The following is a 16,774-nucleotide window of genomic DNA, read 5'->3' on the forward strand; positions in this document are numbered from 1 at the left end:
ATATTGATTGATGAGACTCTTCATCACCAAGACCTGTTGCTCATCTACGGACTACGGGTGATGTGCTCCAGTTTCTTCATGTTTTCTATTGGATCAATTACTAGGCCCGATTTTTTTGGGCCTCCACTTCTAAGCCCAATTAAAGTTTTGGATTAATTATGACAAAACGGCGATTCCAATTCTAAAAAAAAAAGTAAATAAATTCCAGTAATATATATATATATATATATATATATATATATATATATATATATATATATATAACTTAAGGAAAAATTTATATGCTTAAAAATTTATTAAGCTCGTAATAACCCAATATTATCATAATAAACTTAACTACAAATGTGTATATAATGATTATTAAAATATTTTAAGACCAAATTTCACACTCGTATTTAGTCAAATAGACAAAACTTTGCTACACTTAGATATCTACTCCAAATCGAGCACAACACTTAGATAGATAAGTGTGAGATCCACTAATCGAAGTATAATATTTTATAATATGTGTTATACCTGGTGGAGCATAAGCTTCAGGAACAAATTTTTTGTGAGACGGTCTTACGGATCTTTATCTGTGAAACGGGTCAACCCTATCGATATTCACAGTAAAAATAATACTCTTAGCATAAAAGGTAATATTTTTTCATGGACAACCTTAATGAGATATATGTATCACAAAATACGATCTGTGAGACCGTCTCGCACAAGTTTTGACAAGCTTCACATGTGAACAATTTCAGTGGGAACAATTTATAATCATTCAATGTAACACTAGTTGACCAAGAAAAAGGTTCCTTTTGTATGTTTGAAACTTGGTAGACCACCCAATTTTAATTGAGTTGGTTATATTATTTAACTACTAAAACAAAACACACCACTGAAAATACAAATAAAGTCCACGGTATCTTTTCCAATAGACGATCAAATCATATACTCGATTAAAAATATATATATATATATATATATATATATATATATATATATATATATATATATATATATCCATAGCAAATAAATAAATATAATTATTGATAAAAACTTGTGTTAGACGGACTCACGAATCGTATTTTGTGAGAGAGATCTCTTATTTGGGTCATCCATGAAAAAATATTAATTTTTATATTGAGAGTATTGCTTTTTATTGTGAATATCGGCTGGATTGACCCGTTTCACAAATAAAGATCCGTGATGTCGTCTCACTAGAGACTTACTCATAATTATAATAAATAAATGTAATGTAAGACGGTTTCACATATCTATATGAATGAGACGAGTCAATCTTATTCATATTTTTTTATGAAAAATATTATTTTTAACATAAAAATAATAATTTTTAATGAGCGATCCAAATAGAATAACGATAAATGAAAATGTTTTACAATAAATTTTTAATTAATTAATGAAACATAAAATATAGCCGCATCGTTTGTGCAAAAATAATAATTAAATAATCTATTCGTGATAATTGGTGTAAACCGTGTGAAGTGATAAGCAAGTTCGGTAGACACGGTGATACGTGGATTTACAGAGAAAAGGTAAATCGATTGTGTGTCCCCAAAGCTATCAAAGCGAGAATTTTTTTTTGAATTTACCATTTTATAATTAGTAAATATAAATACGTAGGAAGGGAAGAGATGAGCAAAATTTGCCTGAAATGGTGGTTTGTTGTTGGTCAACATCAGAACCCCTAACCCCCCTCCAAATTAATTTCCTATAAATGAATCAAATTTGTGAACAAATCTCTGAGATGTAAAAACCCAAGAAGAAAATCGGCTGTGAAAAGCCCATTGAAAGTTGGTTGTATAAGACTGTTGAATTTTTGTGCGTACTGTCTTTTTATTTTTTCGCATCAAAGGGTTATATTCATTCTCGTCTTCGTCTCTCTCTCGATCTAACCCTTTGAACGTTTTTGCCCCAGGTAAAAGTTTGTCGTTTGGTTCTCTTTGAGGGGAGCTTTTCAATTTCTTGTTCGTTATCGTGATGGGTTCTTGGTGCTGGATTTTGCTTGGTTTCTTGTTAAACTTGAATTGAATGTGTCGATAATTTGTGGGGTTTTTTTTTTCGGTTTTATGTTCAAAGCATTTTTCAATGACATTTATTATTTTTTGATGTTTTGTGCGTGTACGGTGTATCTGTCGTAATGTTGTTTTGAGTCGGAGGAATCTATTGATTTTCTTGATTTTTTGCGCATTACAGATTGACTGGTGTATTCATTGTTTGGTCACTCGATAAATCTGGGATTTGTGATGTGGGTTTGCAAATTGGAGGAGAAAAGAAATCAAAATCGCAGTTGGAATTTAGAAAATTCGAAATAAGGGTGAGATTGGAGTATTGCAATTCATTTGAGTGAATTCGAAACAATTGTAGCAAAACATAACATGTAAAAAAGGCAATGGTGACCACTACATGGAGAAAATTTGTATGTTGGAGGCCTTCGGCTCGGAATGAGGGAGAAAATAGCAGCAGAGGAGGTGGTGACATTGGCAGTCGTGTCGATGGTTTATGGTGGTACAAGGATTCTGGACGACATGTTAATGGGGAATTCTCTATGGCAGTTATTCAAGCCAATAACATATTGGAAGATTACAGCCAGCTGGAATCAGGGCCGATGAGCTTATCTGAGTCAGCTCCTCATGGGACTTTTGTTGGGATTTATGATGGGCATGCCGGACCCGAAGCTTCACGGTTTATAAGTGATCATCTTTTTGAGAATATGAAGAGTATGCGCCTTGTTCTTACTGTATATTTGACTCTTGTGTCGTTTCCACTGAATTATTTTACATATTTTTGTTTCCATATTTACATATTATGAGATTTTTCATGTGGATTTTGACAATATTTTGATGTTGAAATGTGTGTAGGTCCAACTGGATGATTTTTATTAACAGTGGAATGTATGCTTTTTCTTCCTTCAGAGTTATTTGTTTTTTTTGTAGTTTTCTACACTTAATTTCAGCTTTAATAATTATCATATACCGTCTCACACTGTATATATTCTCGGAGTCTTCATGGAGAAAAACAGAACAAATAAAAGAAGTGAGAATCTTTTGTATAACTTTGAAAGAAGGGAGAAGTATGCAGTAAAGATTTATGGTACTTTAAATTATTGTGAGAAGATTCTTTCTCAATACAGAATGGATTATGATGCCTTCTTCCCAATTGGTGGTCAGAATATAGTTTTCGACTACTTGTAACTGATTGCCACCGAGAATTATATTTTCAGTTCGAGTAAATCAAAGCTAGTTGTCTTAATTTTGTATGCAGCTTTAGATAAAGAATCCGGTCCATAGAAATTATAGTGTGTTTTTGTTGCAAAAAAATTCTTCCTGTCATGCTTTGCAATTGTCAGCACTCATATATGGTCCCCCAAATCCGATCTTGATAATTTCACGAATCATTTGTTTTTAATATTAGGTTTTGATATAAAATGCAACTGTCTTGGACTGTGATCGAATAGAGTTTTGTTTTGGACATTCTTTAAGTTTGCTGATGCATATGTTTACTCACCTTGACAGCTCTTCATGATGCAGAATTTACGACAGATAATCAAGAAATGTCGGCTGATGTGATAAAAAATGCATATTTGGCAACAGAAGAAGAATTTCTTTCTCTGGTTAAAAAACAATGGGAAATTAAACCTCAAATTGCCTCTGTGGGATCATGTTGTTTGGTGGGCATTATATGCAGTGGGCTCCTGTACATTGCCAATTCTGGGGATTCTAGGGTGGTGTTGGGAAGGCTAGAAAGGGTCAAGAATGAGGTTAAAGCCATGCAGTTATCAACTGAGCACAATGCAAGTTTTGAATCTGTCCGGGAAGAATTACATGCATTACATCCCAATGATCCTCAGATTGTTGTTTTAAAGCACAGAGTTTGGCGTGTGAAGGGCCTTATCCAGGTAACATTTTTTTTCGGCATAATTTAATAGATGGGGCAGTTGGTGGCTCCACCTCATATTTTTCTTGCCTTAGGTGATATTCTGGAAATGGACGGCTAATTTTTTTTACCTGAAAAATGTGACCGTATTGATATTTATGCCTACACATTAATCAAAATGCTGTGTCATTTTCACATATCTTGATATTTCATGGTTGACAAATCCTGACCGTTGTTTTGATTACATTAAAGTTTAAGTAAGCCCTCTAATTCTTTCTGGGATCGGTGAGTGAAGATGGACCCGGACATGTGAATATTGTATGATGTATCTAATCTTGATCGTCACGTTTCTCCCCTTTTCTCCTGTAGTACAAAATGCATTGTCTGGGAAGTGATTTTGTCAAACATTTTATTTCTCCTCTCGACTTTCTTAGCTAATTTGATTCCAGGTTTCAAGATCGATAGGTGATGCTTACTTGAAGAAACAGGAGTTCAACAGAGTGCCATTGTTACCAAAGTTCAGACTGCCAGAACCGTTTGAGAAACCAATCCTTTTGGCTGAACCATCAATACATGTCCAAAAACTTTATCCTGAGGACCAGTTTCTTATTTTTGCTTCAGATGGTTTATGGGAGCACCTTAGTAATCAAGAGGCAGTCGACCTTGTCAACAGTTCTCCACGCAGCGTAGGACATCTGTCACTTGAGCGTTCTTATTTCTAGGTTTTTAATGTGCCAGCCTTTATCTGAGGATAAACATTTATTTTCATCTGCAGATAGATATAAATTTTCTTATATTATTTATCTAAAATATAAATTTTGCCCTGCCTTGTTTTGTAATTTTTCGAGCATTATGGTTTAGATCCTTTTATCATTATGCCCTCTTTCTGTATCAAAATCTTAGTATTATCCCTGTTTTCTGCTAGTTCCCACCCACTCTTATTGTCTCTAACTTATAGTTCTTGTATTTTATGAGACACAGAGAAGTACCTTTTCTTGATCTTGGCGGAACTTTATAGATTTATGGCTAACTGCATGCACTAGCCTTCCTTTTCAAGTGGAGTTGAAACTTGTGAAAGTTGTGATTTCCCTTGAATATTTTTTTCACAAAGAGAGCCTTTCCTTGTTATATTACAGGGTATTGCTCGAAAACTTGTCAAAGCTGCACTGCAAGAAGCAGCAAAGAAAAGAGAAATGAGATATTCGGACCTGAAAAAGGTTGACCGAGGAGTGAGAAGACATTTTCACGATGACATCACAGTTATAGTTCTCTTCTTAGACTCTCATTTGATCAGTCGCAGTTCCTCCCACGGCCCGATTCTCTCAGTAAAAGGCGGTGGAAATACTTGGTAAAGCTTCTCTATTAACTTGCAGACTGATTTTCTTAGAACTAGAGGATTTTTATATGTAGCGTGAGTTTATTTTTTCTGGGATGTCACCATATTTTGATAATGTTAATGATTATGCCAGGAAGACGTGATGAGTTTGTGTTGTCTTGAATTTTTAGCCGACTGGCATATGAAACAAAAAGATAAATGGTGTGATAAAATGAGGATACTGAATTTTTTTGTGAGGATAATTTAGGCTGCCCTTAGTTCAGTTTGCTTATGTGTTTGAGTGAAATATATGATTATCCACACCATATCTTCCCACAGTAGAGACTGGACGATTCTGTGAAACCGAAACTTTCAAATCGATTCCATCGTGTTTCCAAAATTCCAAAAGGTGTTCTGTTTATAATGTATGTGGACGAGCATTGCTTACTTTTGAAGTAAAATATAAAATAATTTAGAAATAGTGGTTATTTTATAATGTAATTTTCAAAAGAAATTTGTGACACAAATTGTCAGTTTTAGGAAGATATGAAACCTACATTACTGGTTTTTCTAGGCTACACTTGGAATGTTTGCCCTCTATGATAGAGTGAATATCAATTTCCATTAAAATACGAGGATTCATTTTATCTGTTGGTGTTGTAATATGAGGAGAATTACTACAATGGTATGCTAACTCCTAAGTTGCTAGGAAAAAAAGCATTTAAAACTTGTTTTTGCGTATATGCACCAAAACCGTATAAGTTAATAATACTCAGGGAGTTGAACACGTTTGCAAGCTTAGACAAATTTACTCCTCAATTTTATCCGGCATGTCATGATTTATGACGTGCGCCACATCTGGTATATCATTAACTTGTCCTGCTACGTCGGAAGCAACCAACACCTTGTATTTCTTTAGTTTTAAAACCTTGGAGGCTCGTTTCTCTTTGTTCTTGCGACATTCCACATGCAATGTGGTCACACGATAGCCTTCTATATCAAGCTTTAGCAACATCATCAGCGACCTTCCTCTTGTTAAAAAATACAAAAGCAGTCTTATCCCCCAATTCATCAAGAAATTTTTTTCAGTCTTGAACATTTTATTGTTCTCCATCATCATGATAACACGCTGAGTGATAAGATCGGCAGCCTTTCCCGCTGTGCCGATATCAACGGGACTCTCCACACCGGCTGGCATAGTTGATCTGAACATGCAAGTTGTTCTATGAATCTTTATCTAATCAAGGTCCTCGTCCTCATTTTCCGGTTTCACGTTACTTGAAGGCACGGCATCTAAAACACGAGCAACTTGCCGTTCAAAAACCTTATCAATCATTCGGTTAGCCTCATCAAGAACAACATAGTTACACTGATTCAATACAGCATACCACCTCTCCAGAAAATCAAGAAGACGTCCGGGTTTGGCAATCACAGCCTCACAACCTTGCCTCACTCTAAACCCCTGTTCTTCGATCAATTGCCGCCAACAATAGAAACAATCTTTATGCCGAAATAACGAGATTCGTCTCATCTAGGGATGGTAATTTTCCCCATGGGTTTGGGGCCCCGCGGGGAAAACCCGAAACGGAGATCTCGTGATCCCTGATTTTTTCGGTTTTGATTTCGGGTTCGAGGATTTTTTTAAATCCCCGATGTAGTTCGGGGCAGGTATGAGATTATTATCCCCATCCCCGAAATCCCCAAACCTGCCCCGAAAATAATATCAATAATAAAATAATAGTATTATTAGTATTAATAATATGATAATAATATTGTTTTTTAAAATATTAATAATAATATTATTATTAATATTGATATTGTTATTAATATTATCTCTAATAATAATAGATAATAATAAATTTTGGTTTGAGAAAATCTTCGAATCCATCATCGTTTTGTCATATTAATATTTTTGAAACGGGGATGGGGACGGGGATGGGATGGGATGTTGATCCCCGAAGTTCCCCGAACTCGAAAAAACGGGGATGGGGATGGGGACGGGGATGGGGATGGAATTCGGGGATGGGGATGGGGATTGCCATCCCTAGTCTCATCAGCCTTTGGCCGCAAGAAATGGGCCTTAAAGTCCACGATAAATATTTGTATAAGTTCCTCGGCAAAATCAATTCATTAAAAGAAACAGCCATTGATTCGTTCAAGTGATGAAAACCTTACCGACAATGACTTTTGTGTGTAGAAAGAGTTTCTAATACATCAGTCGGACAACTTTCCAACACAAACAAAAAACACTGAAAGAGAAACCGGATGGATAATTAATTTCCCCCCTTGATCACTAAAAATATCATTTGGAATTTAGTTCAAATGAACTCCGACTCTTCAAAATGTTCAACACTTGAAAATTCTAAAACCAAGAAGAAACCTGTCGATCGACTGTTTTTTTACACATGATGGATTGCAAAAATATTCGTAAAACTTTCAAGAGCAGAACACAAAAATAAAGTGTAGGAACATCCTATCTCTTTCAATCATAAAAAGCAATTTCTTAGATTTTGGAATGCTAAGGCATTAACCCCTCACATCAGAACATAGGGATAAAATTCTGTAATATACTCACAAACATTAATTTGAAAGGCAGTTGGATCAAGTTTTAAAACCTGGAAGATTCACACGATATATATTTCACATGGAAGTCTTCTAATATCTCATTGGTGACTCGGTTATGGACAAATATTTTGTTGATTGGAAGTAAAAGACTTTGCAAGTGATGCTCATGAAGTATGGAGTACTGGAAGTTGATCTTTAATTTTTTATTTTTTTTAAAAAACCTCTTCCATAAGCCTTTTGTAGCGAAAACATGAACTGCAACAAAATAATTCTCTCCTGGCCGAATAAACATGAGCAAACAACAATACAACACGAGATAAGATGTTCCAAAACATAAAAAAACATGCCTTGCTAAATATACTCAAGAAAGATACACAAGCAGAAGCAACTAAAATTCAGTAACTAACACAAGATCGTCTACATACAAATACAAGAACCACATACTAGACCAATATGACAAAGGGGAAATTAGCACCAAATGGGGATAAATGGTGCAATGGCGAGTAAGAACAGAAGAGGGTTAAGCTCATAAAAATACAACTCACGGATACATGAAGGAACAACGATCTCGTATATTGTTGGATCAATAAAGTTCTTAGAACTAAGTTGAGATCGTTTGACTACAGGTGATCTACCCTGCCATCTTCATCCGGAACTCCATCTCCAGCATGCCTGCCACAAAAGTCATCGAACAACAGTGGTGTTTAAAAAGACAAAAAATACATGCTATGTAAAATTCTTCAGATGAGATATACTTCCACTCTTGTATGTAATGTCCAAGTTTTTTATTGATATAACACTTCTAAGAACTTTTAGATAATATCTAACAGATACAGATATTCTTGCAATGATTCGCTAAGATAGCATGTCATCAAATGATTGTTACATCAGAGGGCTGAAAATAGTTCATTTCTTTTCCCACTATTTCATCTTTGTCACGGTGTGGCAAAATTTTCTGCTTCTTTCATCATATATAAGACTGAATGCATATAATTTTATAACTCTAAAAGACCAATACACAAGAATTGCTGACCTTTGAGAACTGGTGAGCTTAGAGATTACACTACGCTATTAACTGCATTCCCATGAATTTTTTCTCATCTAGTCAGTGACCTTACCACTATGTCTTCAAATCCAAAAATAAAAAATAAAAATAAAAATCATACACCAATCACAATCATGGTGCTGGAGTAACATTAATGCCGGTATAATTGTATGATACAAGTTAACATTGTCCAAGAATTCACCAAATAGAACTATTATTTCATCTAAACTGATGTTACACCAAGATAAAATGAATTCTAGAATACATCATCAAGGTTCAGAAACAAACCTCCAAGATGTGGTTAGACTACGAGCTTTTCTATCCAACTGCAAATTTTCTAAAGCAGCAGAAGCACGTAATACATCTTCTGAAGGTTCATCATTATCATATCTCCAATTGTAATCGCCTTTCCTATAGCCAGAAGTAGAAGACCCAGCTCTTCTATCTGAAACTCACACAAAACAAGACGATAAAAAGGAATAATCCAAGTTCTAACTAATGTCATAGAACAATATCAAAACCGTTTTACTACTTACCAGATGCTTGGGAAACAGGAAGAGGCCTGCAATGAGAATTCCATTAATTACAAGTTTAAACAGGAAAGCAGGTGTGAGAAAAAAAAAACAGCCATAAATAATGGTCACAAACCTTCCCAGTGGAGGTAAACCCCCAGCAACTGAGGGCGGCGAAGGTCTCCTAATATTTCGTGCCTCCAAGTTGGATAGAGACTCTGCTTCCGAAGGGGTTAATCTCCTGTTGCTACCCCTTCCTTGAGATAAATTCTGCATGAGCCACATCAAAATGTCAAGAGAAGCTGACATTATCTAAGAAATAGAAAGATATAGAACTTGATGCCATGATTTGAGCTTTGTGATTGAAGATCTGAGTAGAATCATTCAGAAAATAAATTGAAGTTTTTATTATGCAGTGCAATAACATCAGGAATTGATTTAATTTCTAGCGAACAAGAAACATCATGAAGCAAGAAAATTCTAGGTCGCATAGATTCTTTAATAGTAAATTCTCATTGATTGACCAACAACAATAAGGAACAAAGAAACTTTCAGACTAAATTAACTGCTTGACAAAACCCATTTGATAGGTTTCATTCACAAAAACATTCTTTTAATAAGAAAAGAATTTAGATAGCAGAAAGAGTAGTTTCCGTGCATGTTAAAGTACGCCATCATATGAGTGATAATCAATTTCAAAATATTAACCTAAATAAGCACTTAATTGGACCTCATATTTCAAGAACCCTTCAAGAACATCCAGGAGCAGAGGACCGCTGTCTCCATTCCAATTAAGATCATGCCCGTTCTTGCTGCTAAATTCCTTTAATTCAGATTTCCAGGAATCTTTTGACTAAAAATGAATAGTAAATTTACAAATCATAATTACATAACTGTGATAATAAGGGTAAGAAAACTAACAAGAGTGAGGAGAAAGTACCAGATTACACTCTGGTAAGTAGACTTTTAATGTGTGACTTAATTGAGCCCACTCCAAGTACTCACATACCAATGCAGTCAAAAGCCTTCCTGTAATTAATGAAACAAAATTACAGGGAAAAAATTCAAGTATATTAATCATTCTTGATTTTTTATAAGCTCAAAATGAACCCATTTCAGAAACTGATACAGCTTGTAATAAGTAGCATAAAAGATAATGCCACAGAGTTTCAGGTCACTTCATAATTTTGCCTACTTGGTCAGCACAGTCACACAACATCAATAACCCTTAAACTATACTGAAGTTTCCAAAATCCTGGAATTCATTTTCTATTCACGGCTAGAGCAGAAAGAGAACGAGATGCAGCAGATGAAGTAACACCATGGTGTTAAATACGTGCACGCCCATTACTACATAGTAAGATATTGGATGAGATGGGAAAGTTCCAAGAGAGGGAGAAAGCCACAGAGCCAGATCACATAGATGCTATATTCTCATGTTTGTTATGCAAAAGGAGGCTGGCACCAGAGACGAATCACGTTAGAAGGAGAACTGGTGTAGAATCTCTAACTTGAAGATTGCAACAGAAAAATGATTTACCAAGGAATCTTGACCTAAGTCCAATTGTATCTAGTCTATTTAAAAAGAAGAGGTGGGATTGAGGTTCTCTCCGCAAAACTAGGGGATTTGAGATTGAATACAAATTGGTACCAAAGGACAATGAAAACTACTAAATGAGTTGGTATCTTCAAATCATGGATAAAAGAGAACGGGAAAGTTGAAACTTATGTACCTGAAGGAGAGTTATGCAGTTGCTTAGCACGATCATTGCAGCTACCCAATAGTGCAGGAGGTAGACCTTCTTCTTTCTCTATCACCCGATCCTCTTCTTCAATTGCTTCGAACACACTAGCTCTCAGCTCAGCCTAACAACAAATAACAGCAAAACTTTCAAATCTTGCCAGAAAACAACCACAGTGACACTCTTTTGCCATCTCAGCAAGTGCAAATTTATTTTCATGGTGCCTTTTTATTAATACTACATGTCTACTTCACAGTTCTTCTGAGAATCTTAGGTATATCACGAACTTACTATCATTACAAGGCCGGCATTTAGTTAATATTAATCATATTCGACAAAAAGTTAAATATAAACTCTGCAAAGCTAAGTATAACTCAAACTCATCCCGAGTTCATCCATCACTTCGGAAGCTAACATCCGAGTATGAGAATAAGTAAAACCCAAATTTCAGAGAGTGAAATCACAAATCCAACATCCACTCAACTCTCGAGATCAATCACAACAAGCAGCCCATTTTCTGACAAAAATCGACCTAAATAAACCTCATTTCGTAACTCGAAAAAGGTTACAACAAACAGACTTGAAATAAACGATCCTTACAGCCTTCTTCAGTTAAAATCTCAAATTTCATACCCCGAGCGAAAATGTCAACAAAAAGACGACATCAAATTAAAAGGAGAAACATAGAATTCGACAGCGGGGGAAGCTAACTCGGATCTTGGCAAGGACGCCTTTCTTCTCGAGAGTGCGAGTGACCAGGGTTTTCAAATCCATCATTTCTCTGGTGTAATCGTCCATTTTCAGTGAATTTGCCCCAATTCTCAGCTCCTTCAAAACTAAGTGATGTCGCGCAAAATCTTTCGCGACGATTTAAAATTTGATATTTTGACACACAGGAGGACGTATGTGCAGTTTCTATACATGACACTAATAGATCTTATTCATATTTGACTTGAAAAATAATTAATATTTTTTGTTCAAATTAAATTGTACATTACACAATATCTTTTTCTACAAAAAAAAATTAATATTTTTCATTAAAATCAATATATATTACACAATATTTTTGCAAAACATAATTTTAAAACTGATATTTTTACTGTGAAAATAATATTTTTCTTATATCAGATCGAAAATCCGTATTATGCGATTGATTTTTGAGTCTATGTCACATTAATTTTTGTTTTGACGAAATAAAAGAATTGTATAATTTAAAATTATGTAAATTTAAAATATATGAATAAATATGATTAAAATTTATGAGATCTATCTTAAACTTGGAATCTCGGTACCAAAATATATAATATAAACATAAAATATTGTAAGTAAAAGACGGGTAGGATGATTTTATACATAACAAGATTCAATCTAAATAACTAGTTATCAACGTGAAACAAAGTATAGATAATTGACAAAAACTTATGTGAAACGGTCTCACGGGTCATATTTGTGAGACAGATCTCTTATTTGGGTCACCCATGAAAAAATATTATTTTTTATGCTAAGAGTATTACTTTTTATTGTGAATATGGGTAGAGTTGACCCGTCTCACAGATTGTGATCTGTGAGACGGTCTCACATGAGAGTCACTCTGGATAATTTTATAACCATCTCTATAGAACAGATGTTGGCATTTTAATAAAAGTAAAAACTTGTGTGAGACAGTCTCACGGGTCGTATTTGTGAGACAGATCTTTTATTTGGATCACCCATGAAAAAGTATTCTTTTTTATGCTAAAAGTATTACTTTTTATTGTGAATATGGGTAGGGTTGACCCGTCTCATAGATTATGATCCGTGAGACGGTCTCACATGAGACTCACTCTTTAATAAAACATTGTGTAATCAAATCAAATTTTAAACCAAAATAATACAACAAAATAACCTGATAATTATATCACAAACAAATTTTTAAACAGAAAATTATTTTTAAATTATAGGTCCTAATCCCAAAAAATAGCCAAAGAATTTGAGTACAACAATTCACTACTTTCGATTCATGAAACTTTGTCATGGAACAAAGCATCAAATGCCACTTCAAAATAATATAAAAACCGAATGACGACGACGACGACGACGAAAGTGGCGACCAAAAAAGGGCTGCTAATATATCTTATTTTGCATGTGTTCAACAAAACCACTTATACAAAAATTCCCCAATCAAGACTCCGCTTAGCTCAACTAATAAGGTATTCCATCCACCAACTCCATGCAATCAGCTCCACTTGTTTAATCAATTATACAAATAATTCCAACTATATAAACAGGCTTAGAATCCAATGTGAATCCACTCAAGAAATCATTCTGAAAAATATTAGTTACCACACATTCAAAATGGTTCAAATTTTCAAGCTTACATCCAACACAATCAAGTCAATTTTTTGTTTCTTGCTGCTAGCAACTACAATGGCCAACTCTGCACGAATTCTTGACGAAGACAGCCTACAAATTCCACTCCCAGACGACACCCCTATTGCATCTGATACTACACCACCGGAGATTGACAACCCTGACGTGGGACCTGTGGTGGCGCCCACCACAACACAGCCGAGCCCTCCCGCATCCGTTGTGCCACCAAATCCTTCCATCGAGGCACAACCTGCTGCCCCCATCATAGCTCCCGTTCCTGGCATTGCCAACACTGTGCCAACAATCAGTACCGCATCACCTGTAACCACCGCATCACCTGGTGGAGCCGCCACCCAACCAGGTGCAGCCACTGGAACAACTGCTGGTGCTGCCACAACCGACCACCCTACATTATCCTTTTTCATGCATGATATACTTGGTGGTTCACACCCGTCTGGCCGGGTGGTGACTGGCATTGTGGCCAACTCTGATGCCAACACCCTCCCATTTTCGAAGCCCAACAACCAAATCTTCCCCATCAACGGCGGGGTACCCCTCAATACCATCAATGGAGTCATCAATAACAACAACGTTCCTTCCCTCATTGGCCTAAATGGCTCCCCTACCAACACTCTCCTCCAAAATAACGGCAACAACAACATCGTGAATGGCGGAAACAACCAGGCCTTTGTCACGGCAGGACAGCTGCCGGCAGGGGTAACCCTCCAACAGCTCATGTTTGGATCAGTAACAGTGGTCGACAATGAGTTAACAGAAGGGCATGAGCTGGGATCCGCAGTTCTTGGAAAAGCTCAGGGGTTTTACTTGGCAAGTTCTTCTGATGGAAGTAGCCACACACTAGCCTTAACAACAATGTTTCACGGCCATGAACATGAGGTGGATGACACCATTAGTTTCTTTGGAGTTCACAGGACAGCGTCTCCAATTTCACATATCGTGGTAATTGGAGGAACTGGAATGTACGAAAATGCTAAAGGGTATGCCACTATTGAAACTCTTCCACACGAGGATCAGCACACCACTGATGGTCTCGAGACAATTACACATTTCACTGTTTATCTTACTCCATAGGGGGTTTCATACAATCGGACGAATATGGAAGTTAATTTTCTTGATATATCTATTAATTTGGTTGTGTGTGAAGAAATGCATTTGTATGTGACATAATGTTTTGTTCATCTACTATTTAGTGTCAACATATCTAATCACTCTCAAACACTAACTAAAGAACATATGTTGTTTCTTATCCTCAAATTTCGATAATAATGTTTCTAACATTTGGCTTGCCTTCCCAAACAAATCTATGAATGCATTGTTTTGTTTGAGTATATGATAGCTCACTCTTCATGCCTAGGAACACGACCAGCAAGTATACAAAAAAAACAAAAGTTAAAACTGAACTCTAGATAAGAAAGTTCCAATAACTAAATCGATGTAGTCATTTGCAAATTATATTGATTATAACAAACATCAGTGTTCTAAACCACCAAATTTGATACATTGCTAAGTTGTTATGCAAGCATGGATGTAATCGTGTCATCCTTCCAAGTCCAACTTTACAGCAAGCTTACAAAACTGTAAAAAAAATCTGAATCACGAAATTCAATATTATTTAATCCGCTAGTAGCACTACACTGCTCTACTACCAAACAGTATAACAATCACATACTTGTTTAAGCTGAACAATTTCAACAGTTCTCTCTCCATAGATCAATAAAAGCATCTCAAGTCATTATGAAAATTTTTAATCACACAAAAGCATCATTAATGCTCGAGCAAATCAACTTATGCAACTTACCAAATATCGAGCAAGACAGAAAGACAAGAGTGACAAGACTATAATCCATAAGATTCTGATGCAAAGAATCAGAGCTAACCTTGCACTAAATTTGCATCACTTAAAAGCGATGGCACTTTATACATACAAGCACTTGATTTCATGAGTGAAGCAAGAGACTTTAAGAAGTTCCGGGGCAACAAACCATGTTCGATAAATATATTTCAGCTATTGAATTCAATGATCAATCATCGTTAAAAAATGAGTTACATGAAATTTTTAGTGGATTCAAAATACTCAAATTGACCAGAAACTTACATACATTGCCTCGCCAACACAAAACACAACTATTGGCCAGCATTCTCCTCCTCCAACTTCTTGCAGTATGCCTGGAGCACCATGACCAAATTCCTAGCCGGGGCCTGAATAGTGCCCACAACAGCTGAAGCAGGACCCTTCAAGGAACCCAAAATCTGCGAATATATTTCAGCCCTCGTCGGCAAATTCTCCAACGCTTTGAACTCCTCAGTCCCATAGTATTTCCCTTCAAAAACGGCTCCCGTAAAGTCATTTTCTTCCAACTTTTTCTCCTTCTGAAAAGCTCTGTACGGCTTCAACGCAGCCGGGATTTCTTCAGTGTGCACAAAAAGCCAAGCATTCATACCCTTCATGCACGGCTTCAGAGCCTCCCATTTTGTGCCTTCGATGGCTTTAAGCACAAGGGTATTCTTGGCTACCAAAAGTTTAGAGGACTCGGGAGTTGGCTTCTGAATTCTTGGAACTGTTTGACCGTGAATCCCTTGTAACTAATGCCTGCAACGAGGAAGCAGTCCTGGAGTTCTTCCTTGACCTTTTCCACTGTTTCCTCTTTCTTCGTGCGGCTGATGGCTGCTCGGATTCTGGGTAAAGGTGAAGGCTTGGAACAGAATTTGGGGCAGTAGCTGGAGGCGAGGAAAGGGTTATTGAAGTGGGATTTGAATGAGAAGGCGTCGGCAGAAGAGGAGTAAAGGTATTGAAGCGGCGGAGGTTTGGAGGAGGGGATGGTGAAGAGGGTAGCCTCCATTGTCGACGGGATGGATGGGAATAGGAGAGGCAGAAGAGCGGAGCAGTTGGCTTTGGTTACTTTATCTGCTGCTAGTTTCGGAAGACAGATACGACGTCGTGTTCCCCTGGTGAAAACATCAGATTTCCAGCCATCCTCTATATATTGACCTCCTTTCCTTTTTTCAATCAATTCAAATATATATTTCCACTTCTGTATTTATTTTTTCTTAATTTTATTAATATTCACCTATTAACTAAAGTCCTAAAAAATGTGCATTGTTTTTTGAATAAATTAAACAATATAAAATAGCAAGTTTGTTTCTAAACATTTGAATTTTCAAAAAAAAAAAACAAAAACAAAAATTATTTACGTGAAAAAACAGACAAAATGAGTAAAAGAGAAATACTTTGATATAAACATTATATAAAAAGTGTATCGTAACAACAAAAATAATTCGGAAGTGATGTACGTCTTTGTAGGAGTTGCATGCTTTATGTTGTGGCAATTTTTATCTTCGGTCTATC

The 16,774-nt window shown here is 36.0% G+C and overlaps 3 protein-coding genes and 1 pseudogene across 5 annotated transcripts; 2 read left to right on the plus strand and 2 right to left on the minus strand.

Annotated features, from left to right (window-relative positions):
- Positions 1 to 1,453: 1,453 nt before the first annotated feature.
- On the plus strand, positions 1,454 to 5,477 carry LOC140820979 (probable protein phosphatase 2C 38). 3 transcript variants are annotated; one of them, XM_073181372.1, is made up of 5 exons: positions 1,454 to 1,538; positions 2,200 to 2,723; positions 3,519 to 3,901; positions 4,329 to 4,565; positions 5,016 to 5,477. In XM_073181372.1, exons 2-5 carry the CDS (start codon positions 2,396 to 2,398, stop codon positions 5,229 to 5,231), a joined length of 1,164 nt encoding a protein of 387 aa, XP_073037473.1. In that variant the 5' UTR covers positions 1,454 to 1,538; positions 2,200 to 2,395; the 3' UTR covers positions 5,232 to 5,477. The 3 variants fall into 3 exon arrangements, with proteins under 3 accessions (XP_073037473.1, XP_073037467.1, XP_073037478.1); XM_073181366.1 differs by lacking the exon at positions 1,454 to 1,538 and adding an exon at positions 1,588 to 1,921; XM_073181377.1 differs by lacking the exon at positions 1,454 to 1,538 and adding an exon at positions 1,590 to 1,921 and having other exon boundaries at positions 3,534 to 3,901.
- A 2,606-nt stretch (positions 5,478 to 8,083) lies between these two features.
- LOC140820998 (protein TONNEAU 1a-like) lies at positions 8,084 to 11,936 on the minus strand. Its single transcript, XM_073181387.1, has 8 exons — positions 11,770 to 11,936; positions 11,050 to 11,182; positions 10,257 to 10,345; positions 10,047 to 10,169; positions 9,453 to 9,586; positions 9,341 to 9,366; positions 9,093 to 9,249; positions 8,084 to 8,431 (listed from the first exon to the last, which is right to left on the minus strand). Exons 1-8 carry the CDS (start codon positions 11,854 to 11,856, stop codon positions 8,380 to 8,382), a joined length of 801 nt encoding a protein of 266 aa, XP_073037488.1. The 5' UTR covers positions 11,857 to 11,936; the 3' UTR covers positions 8,084 to 8,379.
- A 1,131-nt stretch (positions 11,937 to 13,067) lies between these two features.
- LOC140821006 (dirigent protein 9-like) lies at positions 13,068 to 14,610 on the plus strand. Its single transcript, XM_073181397.1, has one exon. It carries the CDS (start codon positions 13,117 to 13,119, stop codon positions 14,497 to 14,499), a length of 1,383 nt encoding a protein of 460 aa, XP_073037498.1. The 5' UTR covers positions 13,068 to 13,116; the 3' UTR covers positions 14,500 to 14,610.
- Positions 14,611 to 15,414: 804 nt separating this feature from the next.
- LOC140821016 (large ribosomal subunit protein uL10c-like) lies at positions 15,415 to 16,392 on the minus strand (annotated as a pseudogene).
- Positions 16,393 to 16,774: the final 382 nt, after the last annotated feature.

Source organism: Primulina eburnea, chromosome 2 (assembly GCF_022965805.1).
Source record: "Primulina eburnea isolate SZY01 chromosome 2, ASM2296580v1, whole genome shotgun sequence".
Taxonomy (NCBI): domain Eukaryota; kingdom Viridiplantae; phylum Streptophyta; class Magnoliopsida; order Lamiales; family Gesneriaceae; genus Primulina; species Primulina eburnea.